The sequence below is a fragment of the Aspergillus ochraceoroseus genome, assembly GCF_002846915.1.
Source record: "Aspergillus ochraceoroseus IBT 24754 chromosome Unknown P175scaffold_3, whole genome shotgun sequence".
In the NCBI taxonomy this organism is placed as follows: Eukaryota; Fungi; Ascomycota; class Eurotiomycetes; order Eurotiales; family Aspergillaceae; genus Aspergillus; species Aspergillus ochraceoroseus.
Window position 1 is genome coordinate 1085125 of NW_024468478.1, and position 20031 is coordinate 1105155.

General features: G+C 49.8%; 9 protein-coding genes across 9 annotated transcripts; 5 read left to right on the forward strand and 4 right to left on the reverse strand.

Moving 5' to 3' along the window:
• Positions 1 to 76: 76 nt before the first annotated feature.
• On the reverse strand, positions 77 to 1506 carry P175DRAFT_0500508 (VIT1/CCC1 transporter family protein). The gene is made up of 2 exons (XM_040896967.1): positions 856 to 1506; positions 77 to 787 (listed from the first exon to the last, which is right to left on the reverse strand). The coding sequence occupies exons 1-2, from the start codon at positions 1185 to 1187 to the stop codon at positions 265 to 267; spliced, it is 855 nt and encodes a 284-aa protein (XP_040753022.1). The 5' UTR covers positions 1188 to 1506; the 3' UTR covers positions 77 to 264.
• A 681-nt stretch (positions 1507 to 2187) lies between these two features.
• On the forward strand, positions 2188 to 4496 carry P175DRAFT_0476977 (uncharacterized protein; the record flags this gene model as incomplete). Its single annotated transcript, XM_040895301.1, has 7 exons — positions 2188 to 2289; positions 2358 to 2771; positions 2853 to 3029; positions 3112 to 3150; positions 3234 to 3442; positions 3534 to 3683; positions 3754 to 4496. The coding sequence occupies 7 exons, from the start codon at positions 2188 to 2190 to the stop codon at positions 4070 to 4072; spliced, it is 1410 nt and encodes a 469-aa protein (XP_040753023.1). The 3' UTR covers positions 4073 to 4496.
• On the reverse strand, positions 4380 to 4798 carry P175DRAFT_0434324 (uncharacterized protein; the record flags this gene model as incomplete). Its single annotated transcript, XM_040893653.1, has 2 exons — positions 4380 to 4494; positions 4590 to 4798. 2 exons carry the CDS (start codon positions 4796 to 4798, stop codon positions 4380 to 4382), a joined length of 324 nt encoding a protein of 107 aa, XP_040753024.1.
• A 1015-nt stretch (positions 4799 to 5813) lies between these two features.
• Positions 5814 to 7076, forward strand: P175DRAFT_0492274 (uncharacterized protein; the record flags this gene model as incomplete). Its single annotated transcript, XM_040895880.1, has 1 exon — positions 5814 to 7076. The coding sequence occupies one exon, from the start codon at positions 5814 to 5816 to the stop codon at positions 7074 to 7076; it is 1263 nt and encodes a 420-aa protein (XP_040753025.1).
• A 1324-nt stretch (positions 7077 to 8400) lies between these two features.
• P175DRAFT_0435432 (carbohydrate-binding module family 48 protein) lies at positions 8401 to 10146 on the reverse strand (the record flags this gene model as incomplete). The annotated part of the gene is made up of 3 exons (XM_040893730.1): positions 8401 to 9525; positions 9859 to 9997; positions 10124 to 10146. 3 exons carry the CDS (start codon positions 10144 to 10146, stop codon positions 8401 to 8403), a joined length of 1287 nt encoding a protein of 428 aa, XP_040753026.1.
• Positions 10147 to 11967: 1821 nt separating this feature from the next.
• Positions 11968 to 13212, forward strand: P175DRAFT_0435228 (cyclic nucleotide-binding domain-containing protein; the record flags this gene model as incomplete). The annotated part of the gene is made up of 1 exon (XM_040893717.1): positions 11968 to 13212. One exon carries the CDS (start codon positions 11968 to 11970, stop codon positions 13210 to 13212), a length of 1245 nt encoding a protein of 414 aa, XP_040753027.1.
• Positions 13213 to 13706: 494 nt separating this feature from the next.
• Positions 13707 to 14727, reverse strand: P175DRAFT_0515731 (uncharacterized protein). Its single transcript, XM_040898874.1, has 2 exons — positions 14182 to 14727; positions 13707 to 14053 (listed from the first exon to the last, which is right to left on the reverse strand). Exons 1-2 carry the CDS (start codon positions 14696 to 14698, stop codon positions 13767 to 13769), a joined length of 804 nt encoding a protein of 267 aa, XP_040753028.1. The 5' UTR covers positions 14699 to 14727; the 3' UTR covers positions 13707 to 13766.
• A 186-nt stretch (positions 14728 to 14913) lies between these two features.
• P175DRAFT_0500514 (forkhead domain protein) lies at positions 14914 to 18822 on the forward strand. Its single transcript, XM_040896968.1, has one exon. The coding sequence runs from the start codon at positions 14941 to 14943 to the stop codon at positions 18385 to 18387; it is 3447 nt and encodes a 1148-aa protein (XP_040753029.1). The 5' UTR covers positions 14914 to 14940; the 3' UTR covers positions 18388 to 18822.
• Positions 18823 to 19096: 274 nt separating this feature from the next.
• On the forward strand, positions 19097 to 19833 carry P175DRAFT_0500516 (uncharacterized protein). Its single transcript, XM_040896969.1, has one exon. It carries the CDS (start codon positions 19154 to 19156, stop codon positions 19433 to 19435), a length of 282 nt encoding a protein of 93 aa, XP_040753030.1. The 5' UTR covers positions 19097 to 19153; the 3' UTR covers positions 19436 to 19833.
• The last annotated feature ends 198 nt before the right edge of the window (positions 19834 to 20031 follow it).

A 20031-nucleotide genomic window follows, 5' to 3' on the forward strand; every position in this document is an offset into this window, starting at 1 on the left:
ATTTAATAGAATTGCTGTTAGTTAGTGTCCACTTGCTCTCCCTATCATTCAGGTGTTCAATAAATAAACCAGACGTATATTTATTTATTCGTGGTAAGTACTAGTTAGTCAATATATGTATGTACATGCTCTCAAGTCCGACATAATCCCACATAAAATTACCTCCACAAAGTTCTAACTTTTACGCCTGTTTCCTAAACGCCAAAAAAAAAAAAACGAAACCTATCCCAGTACCAAGAGTGTAATTAATCTTTCTGGTTTGGATTAGGAGGATTCGGAGTTAGCGAGAGCCTGGAATCCCTTTACTAATCCCATCGCAGACCCTGCTGCAATACCGCCAATAAGGACCATTTGCAGTCCGCCGATCAGACCTCGTCGGACATTTCGAGCACCCTTCCACCCGCTCACGAAGCAGGTCTTGCTGTAGCCGAACAGAAACAGAGCAACCACCATCGTGGCGATGGACCACCCCAGGGCAACGAACGCGTCATGGGGTCCGACGAAGAAGTACGGCAGTAGTGGGACAAAGCCGCCGACGAAGTAGCCCAGCGCTATAGTCAACGCGCAGGTTACGGCGCGCGAGCTCGAGGGTTCTTCGAGTGTGTGATGGAAGTTCATGAGAAACGATGGGAGCATGGGCGAGGCGGAAAGGTGTCGGGTGAGCTCTGAAACAAGCTGAGGAGGCAGTTCGTAGGGTGCGAAAATTTCCTCAACTGTGTCTGCTACCGATTCCGGTTCGGTGACGATTTGTTTTTCGGTTTCTTTCAATGTTGCTCGATAAGATTCCCTGGGAAAAAGGCGGTCAATCTTTTGCCAATCTCATTGGAAAAGGACGGGAGGTCTATCTCAACTCACTCTTCGCTCTTTGCGCCCAGATATCCTCCCAGCCCCATCGAGATGGCGCCCGCAATAAGCTCGGCGAATCCTCCAAAAACCACCACCTTGGTGTCACCAAGGGCGGACAATCCCGCAGTCAGGGCAAATGGCACCGTCAAGCCATCCGAGAGGCCAATAATGGCATCTGAAATCACCCGGCCGTCAATGAATCCCTTTCCATCGCGGCTTCGTTTGACCTCGCCACTGGCCTCGCCGGTTTCGCTCAACGCATCTTGAGAATCCTTCTCGACATCGAATCCGGCTGTCGGGGAGTAGCCCGAAAGCAGACCCTTGATTGAGGACAAAGACATTTCTATGTTGAGATAAAAATCGCACTCGTATGATGTTGAGGCGGTGAAGCAGCCGGTCCGAAAATCTAGGCGGCAAAGCTCTCACTTATAAGTCACGCTGGCGGATGCAACCTTACTCCTCACCGGCTGGATATCTGCAGATAGGCGACCAGGATGGAAATAAAAAAAAAAAAAGAGAGAGAGGGGCACGACTCCAAGAGAAAGGGGGAAACATTGGGGTCAAATAAGCCGGGCTGCTTCCATAATCAGACTCAATACGAAAGCCGTCCACCTACGAGGTGGAAGGATATAGGAACGCGCAGAGTCAGAGTGGACGTTTGTTATCTCTCGCGTGTTGAAGATAGAACCGGGCCGCAAGGGCCTATAGAGACAGAATAGCCAAGAACGTGCCACGCATTTTGGCACACAAGTGGGGCTGCTCTTGGCACGTGGGGGACTTGATTCGCTGTTCAGTGGCTCCTCAACTGCGGGGGTCCGGAAAGCTTGGGAACCTTGGCCCAGTTGGGTGGTTCTGATTGGTTGGAATTGAAACCGGTGGATTGCTGTGGGGGGAGGAAGACCCACCCGGTATCCACCACGACCAATCGGCTGGCTGTGAATACAAAGCAAACCCTGATCCTTACAGGTTGCATTACTCGGGGTATCTTTTGCTTTACCTGATTAGGAACGGTATGGAAGACAAATGGAAGTTGGAACCTTTTTGGCCATCATACTGACATCCAGAGGGAAATGAATTGTTATCACCGGAGTTGATGGCTGATCCTCTTATGTGTATTCGCATAATTTCAATTTTTTAAGTTGACCAGCTTATGCGGGGATTCCCTTGCTTATCTTGGCTCTGCCCATCTCTCCAAGCGACAGGGAATATCTCTCAATCAATCTGTTTGCTGCATGTAGTTCCTGTCATGAGATTAATGCGGGCGAAAGCATACAGTGTGACACTCCAGGATGTAGAATAAATACCCAGGCCCCAGCTGACATCGAGAGTAAGCTCGCAAAAATGAAACTCAACTTTGCCATCATTGTATCTCTGGGCCCTGTCGCCTCAGCCCTCCCCTATAAACAAGACTACTCCGATGTGTGGGGACATCTCCGATCTAATGTATGAAAAGTAAACCACGCCATTAACATGGAGAAAAAATAACAAAAATAACAAAAAAAATAAAACAGATCAAACATGTTGTCTACCTAATGATGGAGAACCACTCCTTCGACAATATCGCCGGCTACTGGGACTTCCATCCAGACATTGACAACCTCAGAAATATCACCTACTGCAATGAGTACACCAACCCGAATTGGACGGTCTGGGGAGAAGCGTTGGAGATCTGCGCCGCGCCGTTCGAGACGGAGGTACCGCTAGTCGATCCAGACCATGAATTTGCAGGCGTCACCTACCAAATCTACCGCAAGTGGGATGCGACGAACGCCGATGTCCCCAACATGGGAGGGTTCGTCGAGCGCCAGTCCGAGAAGTACGGATCCACTCCCGGGGAGGCCGCGTTCGTGATCAAGGCGTACGATCAAAAGAAGTCTGCGACTCTGGCTGAGATTGGGCAGAACTTTGCGTTTTGGGATTCTTATGTGTGTGAGCCCCTTTGAGCATGGGGCATGGGATCCGATATTACACATATATCGCACGCGGTCACTGATGGTTAGTCTAAGTTCGCGGAACACCCTGGGTCAACCAACCCTAACCGTCAATTCGCAACGTCGGGCTCAACCTGCGGAGCCATCGACAATCGGCCTCAAGCAGCCGGGTTCTTCAACAATGTAACGGGAACTAGCTGCGCGGTGTCGATTTTCGAGGCTCTCTCGAGGAAGAACATCACATGGAAGAATGTAGGCTTGCTCACGCACATCCATCCCACTGCAACCCCGTACATATATGATATCTGACCGTAAACCACCAACCATACAACAGTACTACGAAAAAGACATTATCGACGCATGGATGTACAAAGTATGTACTAAACCCATCCAGTTATCTCTGTCCCATCCAAGGTACTACCGACCTAATCATAACTAACAAAGTGTGCCGGACAGTGGGTCCAAGAAAACGCCATCTCAAATCTTGCCCACGCCAATCAGTTCTATCAAGATCTGGAGCAAGGAACCCTCCCCACATTCTCCTATATCAATCCCGAATGCTGCACCATCGATTCCATGCACCCGACCAGCAACATGGCCACAGGCGAGCAAATGATCAAGCATCTCTACGATGCCGTCCGTCGATCCAAATACTGGGATAACATGTATTTTCTTTTTCTCATTCGTCTTCCTGATCTTCCCTGCTTTTATCGTTTATAGGCTGGCTAGGTAGCTAACGCCAGGCTAACCCCTCAGGCTTATCATCCTTAATTTTGACGAACACGGTGGTTTCGCAGACCACGTTCCTCCCCCGGCGAATATTCCGGCGCCTGATGATAACCTTACCTATAGCGGAACCTCTGAAGGACACAAAGTCAACTATGACTTTACCCGTCTGGGTGTGAGGTACGTTTTGTTTGGCAGAATTGCCGCGTGCGTGCGTGCGTGCGTGCGTCCTAACGTAGATCCCTAACAGAGTGCCCGCCTTCCTGATCTCTCCTTATATCCCCGCCAACACTCTCATCCACGAGAAAGGTACAATGTATGATGATGCCAGCTCGGCCTATACGCACTCGTCGATCCTGCATTTCCTACAGAATCTGTGGGGGTTAGAGGGGCTTAACAACCGCGTGCAGTGGGCGAAGACATTCGAGTATGTGTTCTCGACTGAGAAACGAGAGGACACGCCGGAGAGACTCGCGACGCCTGTCTGGTACGGGAGTAGTTGGGAGCCGAAGCCAGAGCGATTTTATCTCTTGAATCAGGAGGAGAGCTATTACCAGGCGCGGCCTTGACGGTTCACTCTAGGGTTTCTTATATGCCACGCGGCAGAATAGGGTCGATTTAATGGATACCTGCCAGCATACAAGCAAGTAAAAGTATATGGAAATCAAATTCGTGGCTTCATCAATCATTAAATACAGTGCCAGTTCATATCTGTCCTATAATATATATATATATATATATTTTTTTTTTCTCGTCTGCCGTCCACGGCATTTCTTTGACTGTGTCTACGAGTTTCGAATTTGAGTCGAGTTTAGTCTTAGAATCTATCCTCCTATGTCAGCAAGCACGCACACTTATAAACAAGGGTGGAAAACCTCACCCTCTCCTATGCTCCACTTTCTGCTCCACCTCAGTCACAGTTCTAGTCATATTCCACAGTCGACTCTTATACGCCGGGAACGAAGTATGATTCCAGATGTTGACCAGAACACTAATCACAATCAGCCACGTGCATAACCATTGGGGGGGGGGGGGGGGGGGGGACCAAAAGGAGAGATATGAAATAAAAAGGGAAGAGAAGTATACCTTTGACTCCGACCCACATACTCCTCGTCGTCCAACTCCTTCACACCAACTTTCATGCCATCCTTGGTAAACATGAGATTCTTCTTCTCCATCTTTGTGCGCGTTTTGCCGCCTACTTCCTGCACGATACTATATACGACATAGCCGATTGTGATGAGGACGAGAACCGCGACGAGGAGGATGATCAGAGGCACGAGACGGTTTTCCATCTTGGATGTTTTCCTGCTCCTTCGATATTAAGGGAGTTAAGGTTTCCTGTTGATGAAGAGTAAGTTAAATTCAGCCAAACAAAAAAAAAAAAAAAGGTAAGAGAGAATGAGAGAGTGGGATGATGTGTAGGAGTGGCAGAGGCAAGTGTCAGAAAGAGGGGAACGGGGAAAGAAAGACAAAGAGGTCCGTGTTGCTTGAATGGGGCTGTAGGGCTGAAGGGCTTTTGCTTCCCCGGCTTGATGTTGATTGGGGGATTCGCGAGACAAACGCCAGAACTTACAGAATATATCGAGAGGGTTTGCTTTAGAAATTGTACGAAATCATATTATTGAGGGAGGAGAGAAGAAATGAGGAGAGAGTGAGAATTTATAATCATGTCTACTGTTACGCCGCCGGTGACAAAAATGAGCGAAAAAGCAAGAAAGTGGCCAAGATCGCAATTGTGGCTAAGGGATCGATTGGGGCACAGTCAAGAAAAAAATCCTGGTGCCTGCTGCTCGAACCCCGATCTCGACTCGCGCGCGCGTAACAGAGCCCCTTTTGTGGCTAGTAATTCAACAACATGACTAGGTGAGGAACGTTAGTTTCTAAGAATAATTATAGAATGAAGCGTGAATCCCCAATACTCAGTCCTCCAAAATCTCGACTTGTAACCACTATCCTCTGCTTACCTAATAGACTTTCGGGCCGTGTCCGAGGCACGTGTCCAACTGGACTATTCCCAAATCAGAAATAGACTTTTTTGATCCATCCAATGAAATCAACCCACGAATTCTTAAACCCGACATTAATACAGCAATTTTACCGGATAAAAGCATCGAAAACGTAATTTTTATATTGTTGATACAATACAATTGAGAATTCTAACGTTCTGAATTGTACGGTCTGTTCAGGCAGATTAAGGCAGATTAAGGCAGAGTTCCCCCCTCCCACCCCAAAATAATAACCAAAACTTCCCCCTCATCTGCAGCGCCGAGGTCAACTTCCATCCGAAGATGAGGCCCCCTGTGTATCATGCATCGAGGATTTGACGACCTCCCCTACGAGCTGTTCTTAGAGATTGTCTCCTACATCGAAGATTGCTCCTCCTTGTATAGCCTCCTCCGCGCATCCCCCGCTCTCTCCCGTGTATTCAATCACAATGGGCTGGAAATCACTCGCTCCGTCTTCTCCAAAGACAATATGTGCGATCAAATCCTAGAGTCCATCCATATCATAGCCGTCCTCCAATCTTCGTCGCCTTGGCCCTTTCCCACTCTTCACGAGTTTATCTCCCGATTTATCAGGGTAACAGTTCGAGATCCAGAGGCTCCATACACCCCACTACTCCCGCCAGCGCCAGTCCTATCGACAGATTTACCCGATACTACCCCCACGCAGACTATAAGGCGCATTCTCTCTGTCTACGCCCAAATCTCATATCTCACTTCTGCCTGTATCCAGCTTTGTCTACAGCGTTTCCAAGCCATTCAGCCCGAGAATATCGTAAATCCAGAAGCTCGCTACCACGCCACATCCGGTCCAAGGAAGGACAAGATAGCGCCGTGGAAACAAACTTTCGAAAGCGTCCAGGTCCCATTTCATGATTTTGGCCCGCCAACATGGGACGAGGAGCAGCGTGTTTCTCGGGCGCTTTGGCGAATCCAGCTCTTCTATGATCTGCGCACAGCCGCGGCCCAGTCGCGTCTCGGCTGGTCGAGTCAAGATCTGAAACATCTCCAAAGTATGCATGAGCGGGACCTTTACGTGGGTGGGAGGTCCCGCTACGAGCCTATGGAAATCGACACGGTGATTGACTATCTGAACCATGTGCGGGGAGCAGGCTCCCCTAGGGGGGACAGCAGCAAGGCCTCTCCGCCGCTACGGCTGCCATTCCTTTCTCATCCAGTTAAGAGGAAATGGCCAATACCCAAACGACCGCCTCCCGGTTCATCGCATTTTAAATTCTCCGTCGATATCCCGGCATTCGGGCTAAAGGAGTACAAAGTGCTGGCAGGGCTGCACTTTTCTCCCTTGAGGACGGTCAGGTTTGATTTCTACCGTCGTCTTGGCATCGCGTTCTGGTGTCAGAAGAGGATCCAAGAAGCAGGGCTATGTCCTACATATCCGGGGGCCAGGTCTATCAATGTCAGCTCGTGGCTCTTTGCATGGCGAAGCATCCTGGACCCGGGCGACATCGAAACGGTGGAACAGAGATTAGAGTGGGAATTGGAGGAGTACAAGACGAAAGGAGGGGCGATTCGAGGGCTAGATCGCTCTTACTGGGGCTGGACATGATTATAAAATACGATTCCCTTATAATCACTGCTGTCATCTTGCAGCGTCGAATCATCAAACTCTGCATGAATGGCTTTCTTTCACTCTATCCATATTCGAGTGCACTAACCAATTAACTAGGCCATGGCTAGTTGCTATATAATCAAAGAGAAAGGAATAAGACTGTACCCAACCCAACGCATTATGCCACATATATTTTGGACACGACGCCCTCCAGTAAACAGACACCGGGCAAGAACAGACAGATAGTTACATCATATCATGCAGACCAAACTAACTACATAAACATGAATTCCATTCAATAATATCGTAGTGATTCGAGATATTCTCTCAATTAACTATACCAATGAAATAAATAAATAAAAAAAAAAAGAAGAAGAAGAGAAAAAGTAAACCATTCTTCCTTCCAATTGCAACTTAGTGTCGTCATCATGAATCATTTGTACTGTACCATGGTGTTTATTCTCCAAATCAGTCAGTTATATATACTCCTTTCCAATCAAGTACAATCCCTTTTCTCCATATACACATATCCTAACCATAACCACAAGTATCATAAGAACTAGTTATATAATGTGCGGCGTCCCATTCCTCCCAATCCTCCCAATCTGCTTCCAATGCGGAACAGACCAAAACCCTTGCCGCTGCAAGGTCTTCGGCCCTACACTTGGTAACTGCTGCTCCCGTCACCGATCCTTGTATATCGAATTGGATTCCAGTCTAATGGGGGGTTTTGGATAGGGTTTGTGGTTGCGGTTGTTTCTGCGGTACGTATAGTACCTTGATATCTATATCTATCTATATAGATATATATATATATATATATATATACTGGTGTATATATGACTGACGGGTCGTAGGTGATCTGTTACCCTGCGTCTATCTTTTGTGGATGCTGTATGACCCAAACTGGGAAAGAGTGAGTGTGTTCTTGTATCGCGATTTTTCCCCCCAAAACTTGCCTGGTGGCTGATCTACTACGACTTACCAGTATGTTGGGTTATCCCGTGAAATTGAATGGTCAAATCAGTAATGCTATACCTATATAGGCAACTACTAGCAACCTCCTCCGGGCTGGTTGGAAGACGTGCAAACTAGGAATATCATGAAAAATAGTGGAATTACAGGTATTATCAACAAGTACAGTGTCAGCGTAGCGGATTCATAAACCAAAGAAACAACCCCGGTCCTAATAATCATAACTGTGGGCCTCAGAGGTACAAGGTATCCAGACGAATCATCAGCCATTATACATCCATCCTCTCATGCCATCAAGTGATATCATATTTTGCTCGTCAATTTACCGGCCTGGAAAGTCTCTCGCTCATTTGAACTTCTCCTTGATTCGGGCGAAAATGCTCGATCGCTTTTTCTTCTTCTCCTCCTTGGTGCCTTTAGAAGCAGCCTCAGGCACCTGGGAAGCAGCCCCAGTGTTGGTTGCTGGTGTCGTAGTATCCTGAGTCTTTGTAGCACCGGCACCTGCTGTTCCTGTAGGGGTTGTTGTTCGTGGGGAGAGCTGGGCTGAACCAGGTTCCTCACCCATAGCGCTGGGAGAGGTCTGTGTAGCGGTAGCAACAGTAGCAGTAGGCGCTGGGGCGCCAACAGAGTTATCCAAATGAACCTTTTGTTGAAGCTCGTGCTCCACCTCCTTCTTTTCCTCAACAACTTCCTTGTTGGAAGTGGCTTCAGGGTCCCTGTGAGCCTTTGAAATCGAGTGCCTCACCACCTCTGGCACGTCAGCTGCAAACGTACTGTTGTTGGTCTGCTTCTGGGATTCGAGTGGAACAGCAGCGGCGAGTCCGGCGGTAGTAGATGTTGGTGCGGCAGACTGAATAGTGACCCCAGGATCTGCAACTCCTTGAGGCGCATCACTTCCCATGGGAAGACTAGACTCAGGGATCATGTTCCGCGACACGGGAGGGACGGCGAATGCACCACCTGCATCACCTGCACCTCCTGGTATGGCAGTATCAGCTTCTTGCGCATATCCACCCTTGTCTGTCCGGACCGTTGACTGGATTGTGTTTGGATTGAAGGTGCTTGGGTCAGGAACCTTCTCTCCTGGTTTCAGATGAATTGGGTTGCCGATGCCGCTAGATGCAGGGATCGGATTCACAGAATACTCGGCGGGAACATTGGCTCGCTGCTCAAGAGGAACATCTTTGCCAAGTTCCGCAGTGGTAGACCCGGGGGCTGCTGACGAGGTATAAATGCCATTCTGTGTGGCGCTCTGGTCGGATTCTTTAGGGACTCCCGCTGCCAGAGCAGCGGTTGTAGAGTCCGGAGCAACGCTAGAGATAGTAGCAGACATGCCTTCTGTTTCGTTCTCCAAGGCCGCAGGAGGTTCTTTTTGGATTTGGTTGGGATAGAGAACGTTGTTCACGTTGTTGTCACCGTCGTCCTCTTCAGGAACACGGTTATCAGTTGTCCAGATACCGTCAACGACAAACTTCGGATTAAAGGGGGAAAAAAAAATAAGATAACGCGTTAGTGGATCCAAGGCAACGATATGCTGACACGGGTGGTCATCTTATAGTTTTGGGGAGGGGAAGGGAAGGGAAGGGAATGGATGCGCTGGGGAGCCTGGGAAGGATCTGGCGCCAGCCATGACGTCAACGGAAGTAAGGCGAGGCTCGGCGTCATCACTGATGCCATAGGCAACGCAATTTGGCCAGAAAAAGCCTAATACGCTTATCCGTGGAGGGAGAATGGGACAAAAGATCATGTGCAAAGCTTCGATGGATGTATCGAGCAAAGGAGGAGTTGAGTTGTATGAACATACCTTGTAGTGCACCTTCTCGCTGGTCGCAGGGAAGTGGACCTCTTTCTCGAACACATCGTCGCCTATACGGTCCAGTTTAATGGTCTTTCCCCAGTCGTCAAAAGTCCCGGTAACAAACACCTCGTGAGCATTGTACGGCCTAAGTTCTCCCGACATGCGATAAGCCGTGCCAGTCAGCGATCCAAGTCACACACCAAGCCATTGCGGCTGAGCAAAAGAGTGAGTCAATCGGGTCGGACGACCCTTGACATGAAAAGTAACTTACCATTGAAACGTGTAGCTTCCCATCTTTCCTATTTCTACAAGAGTGAGAGCTGACAAGTGAGATGAGCGGAAGGGACTGGGGAATAAATGTCGCTAGAAGAATAAAAAGTCTGTAGGAGGCTGGGAATCAGCGCTATTATTCTGGACTGTAAGGACAAAGCGGGGTGGCGGTCGCGTACACACACAGGGAAGATTTGGCAAGAGGCAGCCACTCTCTGATTCCCCATCAAGGACCGGTCAAGTATCTAGAATTTTACCATGACCAGGGTAATCTTTGTATATGGATTGTAAGTACACTAAAAGTAGCGGTGGGATACAGTTGAAGGTTGACCCAGTCGCTGTACAACTCATCGGAAACAGTTGACACCTGGCAGGTTAACCGTTTAGCGCCACTTTGGTGCTAGAAAGGGATGGCAGGGAGGAGTTACCAAAAGGAGACATCTGAAGTCCCCTAAAGAAGGCTTCCCTATAACCATGGTAAAAATGTTCAGGTGATGAGGAAAGGAAGTAACCGTTCAGTAATGATGATCTCAGTGAGTCTGAATTTCCACGGATCCAGATTGTGGCGCACTTGACAGCTACTAAAAACCCAATGTTCTAGAAACCATTTGGAAGACGTTTAGATCACAAATCGAAGCTTCCACACATCCTTCGTCTCCATCTCGATGAACCTCTTCCCCTTGATAATTTAACCAGGTGGATTGTTGACAGGCTATTGAACGACTAGAGGACGACTAGAGGACTAGTAACCAGGGGAGCACCAGGGACGTTGATCTACAGCCAATTCCAATGAATTATCCATATCATACCATATTATATAGATTCATTTCCTTCTGGAGGCTGTGAGATACTGCTCGGAATCTGGAAGCTTCCCGATGTTCCCCCACCTTTTTCTTCTTCTTCTTCTTCTTCCCGTCTTTCCTCGTTCTTGTTCTTCTTCTTCCTCCTCGCCCCTTTTCCCTCCCTTTCAGTTGATATTCTTTGATCTTCCGTTGAAACCTGTCTCATCTCTCTTCCTTCATCCTCTCGTGCTCAGGAGAATCCCAGTTCCTCCTCGGAAATCTCCCACGCGACAAGTATAAGCCCGGAGCACTCGGGGAGGTTTCCTGGGAAAGAAGAAATTTTTAAAAAGAGGGTGGTAGCTGTACCAGCAACATCAATCACTGCCCCTCCAAAAGCCTGTTGCTTCCGAGGTATCCTACCTTTTTTTCTTTGCTTAGGTCAAAATAACAGAGAGAAAAAAAAAATCCCAGAAATTAATTTTACTACTACAAAAAAAAAAAGAAAAAAAAAAAAAATTGTAAGTCAGAAGAATCTTGGAATTTTCTTTGATGCTGTACTGTGTTACATTTTTTGGTTCTCGTTTCTTGTTTCATTATCTCATCAACTCGTTGGAACCATCGATCAATTGGCTGGACGCCTCTTGAATGGTTTCTTTGGGTGGAAGCTCCATCCAAGAGCTTCAATTCTGGTCGGATGCACTTTAAGATTCTCCAATTAGCCTTTCAGAACAGTACCCAATACCCACTCCGCTGTCCAGAGAAGAGAGCGCCGTCGGTTTCCCTACCCGCCCCTCCCTCCTTCCCACTTTCTCCCTCCGCTTGCTCTCATACATATCTCTTCCCTCTCCTATGTCGATGTCCTTATTCTCCCCTCCCCCTCCGTCCCCGGTGCATTTTCTTCTGTGAATTCAACCCTCCCATCCACATTCTATCGATCCCCCCTCTAACCTCCTTCAGTTTCCCTCGACCGCATCCCCGCCGCTCCACTCGCGGCGTCCCGACGACCTCGCAGCTTCCCCGCTTCACGGTGGCCGGAGACTTCTCCGGCCCTCCCACCGCCAGCATGGCGAGCAGCTCTAATTTCCCGGGTACTAACCCTTTTCTAAAAGTGTCCACGAAGGACGACAAGTCTTCCCAGTTCAACAAAATCTTCGAAGAAGACGAGTACGAGGTGACGTCACCAACCGACTCGACTTTTCGAACCGCCAAGTCCACCGCAGGGGCTTCGACCGCAGGGAATAGCCTCTTCTCGGGCAGTGGATTCGGCGCCTCCAGTGGAGGAATACAGTTTGGCAGAAGCCCCTTTGGTGGTGATCCCCCAGGGGACCAAGAAGGGCAAGACGACTCCTCTGGGGCTCCAGATAGAATTCGCCCAACAGGTGGCCCAAACCAGGGATTCCCCAACAATTATGCCCTAGGCCGTCGCACATCCGTGTCTGCTGAGTCTCTTAACCCTACCTCTACAGGCTCGGATAGCTGGAGCCCCCCGTACCACCAAAAGACAGAGGCACAGCTTGCGCGTCTGAAAACCGCTGTGAGCAGCAACTTCCTTTTTGCCCACCTAGACGATGAGCAATTCAAAACTGTTCTCGATGCTCTGGTTGAAAAGCCGATCCCTGCCAAAGATATCAAGGTGATCTCCCAGGGGGATGCTGGGGATTACTTCTATATCGTGGAGGAGGGCCATTTCGACGTCTGTATCAACCCCTCCGGCTCCGTGCAACCAGGCCCTGAAGGCATGGGAAACAAAGTCAGCACCATCGGACCAGGGGGCTCATTTGGAGAACTAGCGCTCATGTACAATGCCCCTCGAGCGGCGACAATTGTGTCTACCGATACTAAAAGCACCCTTTGGGCTCTTGACCGTGTGACTTTCAGACGCATTCTCATGGACTCGGCCTTCCAGCGCCGTCGCATGTATGAGGCTTTCCTCGAAGAAGTCCCCCTACTTTCTAGTCTCAAGCCCTACGAACGTGCGAAGATTGCAGATGCACTGGATACAATTAAGTACCCCGCTGGTTCAACCATTATCACAGAAGGCGATCCTGGTGATGCTTTCTATCTCCTCGAGTCTGGCGAGGCCGACGCGTTCAAGAACGGCGTCGACGGGCCCGTAAAATCGTACAAACGGGGAGATTACTTTGGAGAACTGGCACTGCTGGATGACAAACCCCGTGCCGCCAGCATCATTACTCGAACCGACGTTAAGGTAGCGAGATTAGGCCGAGACGGCTTCAAGCGCTTACTAGGGCCCGTGGAGGAGATCATGAGAAGGGCTGAATATGAGGCAAGGCCGACCCCCACATGAACCCTGAAATTAGTTAGGAAAGTTTTTGTTTTATGGAGAAAATCAGTGTGATTATTTGGTTTTGATTGTGATTCTTATTTTGTCCCTCCTCTTTTAAAAGGACTGACAAGCAAAGGGAGCATAGGTATATTGTCTTCACATGCGAAAGATGGGGTAGAAAACTCCCAATGTCTTCGCCGAATCTTGGGGGTTTTTTTTTTTTGTTTTTTTTTTTCTCCTGTAGGAATCGTGGGGTTGCTCTTGGATTGTTCATGCATGGATTTTTTTTTTTTCCTTCTCTTTCCTTTGGCTTTTCTTACTTTCCTTCTGAGATAGAGGAGAAAATACAGATTCTTTTCACCCAAGTATCTCTTACAGTCATGCAATACTTTGCTTTAGCTCTGGATGGATTGATTTCTAGCTTGTATCTTGGCGGAATATCGCTACTTTGGACAGCAACTTGTGTGCTATTATTCATTTCAACCGTTCCATTGGAAGATTCCCCCCCCCCCCCCCTTCTATGGTCAATAGGACCTGATTTCGCGTATGCTGCTAACTCCATTGTTGTATCAACATCATCGCGCAACAACTAAATCGCTTCTCAAGACCCATTTCTCTCCGCCCGTTACCTCCGCCCCTTCATGCAGTAGACAACGATCGCCATGTCGGTGGAACAGCGCCATACCCATCTCTGGAGCCACAGAGATCGGCTCAGGGTTACGATTCGCGCGAGTCGGCTCAGGGTAAAAGACTGTTTCCCCTCCTGAGCACGTCGACAAGTAGATAAGCAGCGTCCAAGTAGTACGGCCCGGTTTAGGCGGGGTAGAAGGCGACAAAAAGGAGAGGGCGTTAGAGTCGTCGTCTACGGAATTAGAGACATACAATTAATTACGTTACCTTTTTTTTTTTTTTTTCCTTATTTTAGACTTCTCTCTATACAAGAAGAAGAAAGATATTCAGAGGGAGAGGGGGGAATGTATCAAGACTTACAGTGCTGCGCAAAAAACTGCCCGGGAGTATATCGATATACACGAATATTCGGGTTCAACCCTAGGGGATCCCCGCCCCAGATCCCTTGAATGGATCTTCTTGTCTTTGTAGACCTCCTCCCACTGTCACTTTGGTCGTGATTCTGGTGCCCGTTATCATCGTCTTCCGTCTCTAGAGCTCGAACAGTCACAAGCTCCTTCAGGGCTGTTTCCCGCCAGAGTTGGTCAGCGAACCTCTCATCCTGGACTTGGAACCGGTCGTTGACGCGAACGGCTTCGCCTTTCTTGGGTCTCCCTGGGGTGGTGGTTAAGGGTAAAGAGGAGAGAAAGGAGACGTATGTTTTGCACAGGGAAGCCGGGAGGAAATTGCGGATTAGGTAGATTTGGTCGGGGAGAATGGGGTCTAGAGTGAGGTCAGAGGAGGGGATAAGGGGACGAAGGGGAGGCCAGTTGGGAGCTGGGGAGGATTTCTGGGGCTGAGAGTCGGATTTGGACGGCTTTCCCTTAGGTTTTGGCATCTTTGCATCAGCTATATATGTACCTAAATTAATATATTTGGTGGATGAGTGGAGAGAGAGAGAGAACCGGCAGAAAAACCCAGTGTCGGAATTTCGTTTGTCCGGCAGACCAAGCCGGCGATCCCTCATGATTTTCCTCTTCACCGCCCTCTCATTTCTCCTCCTCCCGACTGGAACCAAAAGTCGTCCGCTCCAACTTCTTCCAGAGCCAATCCAGCAAATCCCAGCCGCTCCCCCCAGTCATGTCGTCGTCGCAGACCATGACAGCGCCAGCGGTGGGCCATCACCCTTCTGATGCTGGTCCGAATATGTCGTCTATGTACGACTATTCCTGCTCACAACAACCACCAGGCAACGACCGTCACCCGCCCCCTTCCCCGCCCAGCGACTCCGCAATCCGCGCTCTGCACGATTCTGCCCCCGACCACTCCTCCCCCCCCAATGGCCTGGCCTCCCTTTCCGACATGATGGCTGTCAAGTCCGAGTCTGACGATCAGACTTCCCCTTCATTTCCCACCGGTCAGGACTCCCAAGCTGACCTCCGCCGTCAGTCCGCCGCCAGCGCCCTTTTGGCTCAACTCCTCGGGAGCCAACAAGCCTCCATCCCAGACCTTCCCAACATAGAACCATCCGCTGACACCTGCGGGACAACAGATCAATATCCCATGGAACAAACACATCCATCCGCCGATGAAATAAAGGGGCATTGGCAAGACCAGCCCGCGGAGGCCGCGGCAGCACGTCCTCCGCTGGCGGACTCGACCAATGCAGGCCAGGACCAGATGTCGGAATCTTTGCGCCAGACGGAAGACATTTCTTTGCAGCAATCGGGTCTACCCTTTTCAACCGCTGAAGAAAACAGCAATGCACTGATCAAACCCGATCCTATGGGCGTCGATGGCCTAGCAGATGCCTTGGAATTCTCGAAGTCGGGCCTAGATCATTCCGACCTTTTTAACAATTTCGATCTCTCGACAGCCGCGAAGACCCCTCTTGAAGCATTGCAGCACAATGAGATGCTGACGGCTGCGTATCTCTCTCAGAGCGCAGATCTGTCCGCGCTCGGATACACTGAGGGGTCGCTGCATCATGATGGGAACGGGTCAGTGGCTGGATCCGAGCCCCGAATTCAGGCCTTTGCGAAGCTGGAATTTGATGACGGCCATTTTTACTGCAATACATATTCTTTCATCCTAGGACGAGATGTACGAGCGGCCCGGGCGGCCCATCAGCGCGAATTACAGGTCCGACAAGTGATGAGGACATCCCGAGCCAAGAGTTCGAGTGGCGGCAATGCGTCGCATACGCCCGTTCGGGTGAAGCACGAAGGCAGTGGGATCATCGGTAGTGTTGTCAGCGACCGCGGTGGGATTATGGGCTTTGATCCTGATGTTCCTTCGCATCTTCCGGCGCGAGTCAGTCGTCGCTCGTCCAACTCATCCCACGGAGACCCGGCGGCTCCGTTACATGCCACTCCCGCCCAGCTTCAAGCCAGTACCGACTACAACGCACTTGCTATGCAATCATTGCGAGAAAGTGGAGGAGATGCGAAACCAGTTGACGCCTTGGCCCTCCTTCCTTCCCCCGACTCGTGCCCGACGATTCCTATTCATCCTCCAGCCACCGTTGACGGCAGTGCTGCCGGCCATCGAGGGATATCCCGAAAGCACGTGAAGATCGCTTACAACTTTGACCGAAATCTATTCGAAATGGAAGTAATGGGCAGGAACGGTGCCTTTATTGGTGCAGACTGGCTCTCTCCCGGTCAGATCAGACCTCTCCACAGCGGTGATTATATCCAGATCGGAGGCGTTCGTATCCGATTTCTACTGCCAGATGTACCGATCGGTGAGACTGGAGCCGACCGAGTGGAAGAACCATACATTCCAGACGATGACGACGCCGCGCAAGTATCCGGTATTGCTGATAATGAGATGGAGGACAGCGAGAAGAACAAGGATGGCTTGAAAACAACAAAGATCATCTTGAAGACAAAAGAAACAGACCCCTCTCGAACAGGCCAATCCTTAGAAAGCCAAGGGGATGGTCAGCAACCAGCCCGTCGCCGTGGGCCTGGACGACCCCCAAAAGATGGGATCATGTCAAAACGAGAACGAGCCGAGTTGGCACGGGAGCAAAAGATGGCCGCAAGACGCGAGGCCAATGGCGGTGTTACACCCCCTCCTCCCAACAAGTCCAAGACAGGGAAAACGACGACGACGACGACGACGACAACAACGACAACGACAACGACAACGGCGACGGCGACGGCGATGGCGATGGCGACGGCGGCAGCGGCAGCGACCACTCCTGGAGGTACTGTTGTGCCCAAGGAATCTGTGGAAGGTGAGTCACCTGGGTCAAGGCCAGAAAAGCGAAAGTACACCAAGCGAAAGAAGCCCGATGGCACCCCGATGGATATTCCTCTGCCTTCAACAGAAGGTGGGCAGTTCCCCCCAGACCACCGCCCAGAAGAATACGTCAAGCCTCCGCCAGTCAAGAAGCGCAAACCCTCTCGTTCCCCTTCTCCCAACTATCCTCCCGAGTCTGCATATACACCTGAGGATCTGGCCAAGCCACCATACAATTATGCTGTTCTCATCTTCGACGCCCTTACCGAAGCTGCCATCCCAATGACGCTAAAGCAGATTTACCGCGCCTTGAAATTCAAGTATCCTTATTTCCGCTTCAAGTGCGAGACTGAAGGTTGGACGTCCAGTGTACGGCACAATCTCAACGGCAACAGTCATCTCTTCATGCATGCAGAACGAGATGGAAAGGGATGGTCCTGGCAGCTTCGGCCTGGGGCTTCCGTTGAGAAGGAGAAAAAGAGACGTCCATCACCTCCTCCTCCGCCATCACAACCTCCACCAACAGCTCCATCATCCGTCACGCCTCAGTACATGCCCCCACCACCGATGAATTCGTACGCCAACCAGGCGAATGGACAACCCGGGATGGCCAACCCACATTTCCAGTTCTCCTCAATGCCCTCGAATCCCTATCCTGCATCAACCTCTACACCTGTTCCCCCCCCGGCCCCCGCCCCCGTTCCTCAACACTCCAGCTCCTACCCTCCTCCGCCTCCCCAACCCACTGCCACCCCACCCTTCCCCATCCCCAGTCCCATCAGAAACAACCTTCCTCCTGCGTTTGCGCAAACCACCCCTACCACATACACTTCGCCATATGCCTCCGATCCCCCACCACAACTTCTCCAATATCAACAGTCCCAGCAAGCACACATGCAACCTCCGCCCCTGCCGCAGCATCAGTGTCCTTACCCACCGCCAAATTCGCAGCCGATGCCTCCTCCTGTCAATCAGCAACACCAGAGCTTCCCACAAAACTCTGGATCCGCTCCCGCTATTCCTCCTCCTCCGCCTCCGCCTCCTCCACAGCATCATCAACCGCATTTGAACATGGGTGGGGAGCCTGGGCCCATGGCCATAGACAACTCCGACGCGGCGTCGTTCAATGACCGTGCAAACAAGGCAATTGACGACTTTGAAGCTGTCCTGCTGGAAGACTACGAGGACAAGAACTACATCAAGGAGGTTCTCAAGAGCGCCCGAGCACGGGTCCTTGGCAAGGCGACAGAGAGTTCATTCCCTGGTGGCGAACCCAAGGACGAGGCGGTCATTCTAGACGTCCTCCGCAACCTGATTGGGAGCCTGAAAGAAGAATGAGCCGTGTTGCAATGATTCCCTGCTTGACTCTCTCTGTGGATTTTATCCGGTAGAAAATCCAGAGACTGGGGCTGACGATTGTTACGACCATGATTTCCGAATTTTTTTATGTTTATGAACATCAATCACATCTACATCTACACTTGGGAGAGAGATCTTTGGCTGGTGTTGACGGGAGTGATCAGTGCACTATCTTTGGTAATCAATTGATTACATTTCTTCTTCTACTACTACTACTACCACTTTTCTGATTTTATTCTTATGATATCCACTATGTTCTACTGAATGCTTTCTTTCATGCTTTTCTATACTACAGCACCACCAGCACCACCATCATGTACAAGGCCGGGGACGGGATATATGGGACGAGTCCTCGGTCAATTTCTGTCTCGACCAGGGGAACCGGAAAAGCTAGGAGTTATTGCATAGACAAAACATTTTTTTTATTATATATATTTCGATTTCGTTGTATTCTGTAAACCGAGTAATTTTCGTCCAAGGTTCCGACTTCTCCAGTTCACTGCCATGTACCTGGGTACCTAGGTACTGACTACCTATAAGATAATACACGGGATCCATTTGCCCTTCTTGCTCTAGTTGGTGGGCAGTGCTGCCTTGAAGGCGGAATAATCAGCCATTGGAAGACACCGTTCATTCAATATATACTCAGGCTTATAGCCCCAGCAATAGTTACTATTTAAAGCCATTGATTTTGTCAATCCGGAAAAACCGATAGTCCGTTACATGCAGTCAGTCCCTTGAACTCATGTCAACCATCTCATCTTCACCTTGGACTATGCAGCCCAGCTCCGGACGACCCCAGTTTTACGATCTCTTCCGCCAGGAAGGCCTTCTTGTTCACCCATTGCTATGGACCTCTCGGCTTCTAGATATACTAGGATGCCAATTTCAAGACGCTACTACCTTGCCGACAGCTTGCTGTCCAGATGACGACTGTGTTGGCCTATATTGTGCTGAAAGGGCTAATATTGCGGCGAAGGCTCTCTGTCCAAGCGTTCTTGACATGCGAGTTAGAACGGATGCTTGATTGTTAAGACTATACCTACATTACCTTAGGATAGTACTAGTTAGGGAACAACATCCGGGTAGTTTATTCATTCTTTTTCCTTCTGCCTCGCTCTCTTCTCCCGCTTTTGACGTTGTATTTGATTCACCTCGTACTTACTAGTGTGTGGGTGGGGGAGGGGTAAAAGAAACGAACCGGACCTTTATCAAGTGTAGTTAGGAACCGGATGGAAGGATGAATTCAAGATGCGGGAGGGCCAGAGAATCTTCCTGGTCGGGCAGCGATGAGGGACGACGTCCGGTCGTTTGGATCTCCTCCCCACTTTCATAGTCTTACGAAGACTACCGAGGAATCCAGGGTGGTTGGGACGGGAATCAGCGGTCATCGTTTCTTGGGGAAAGGGGGGGAGGGTGTAGTAGGGTGATTGGGTGCATTCAGCTGCATCTGTGAGTCAAAGCAGGCAGTCAGATGGTGGTAGACCTCTGTAACTAATCTATATATGTATATAGATCTGTCGTATTAATTCCAGGGTGAGTTGGGGGTGAAAATTCCTACTCGTCTACGTATAGTAATATATATATATATATATATAGATAGTTATATATCATTGTCTTGGA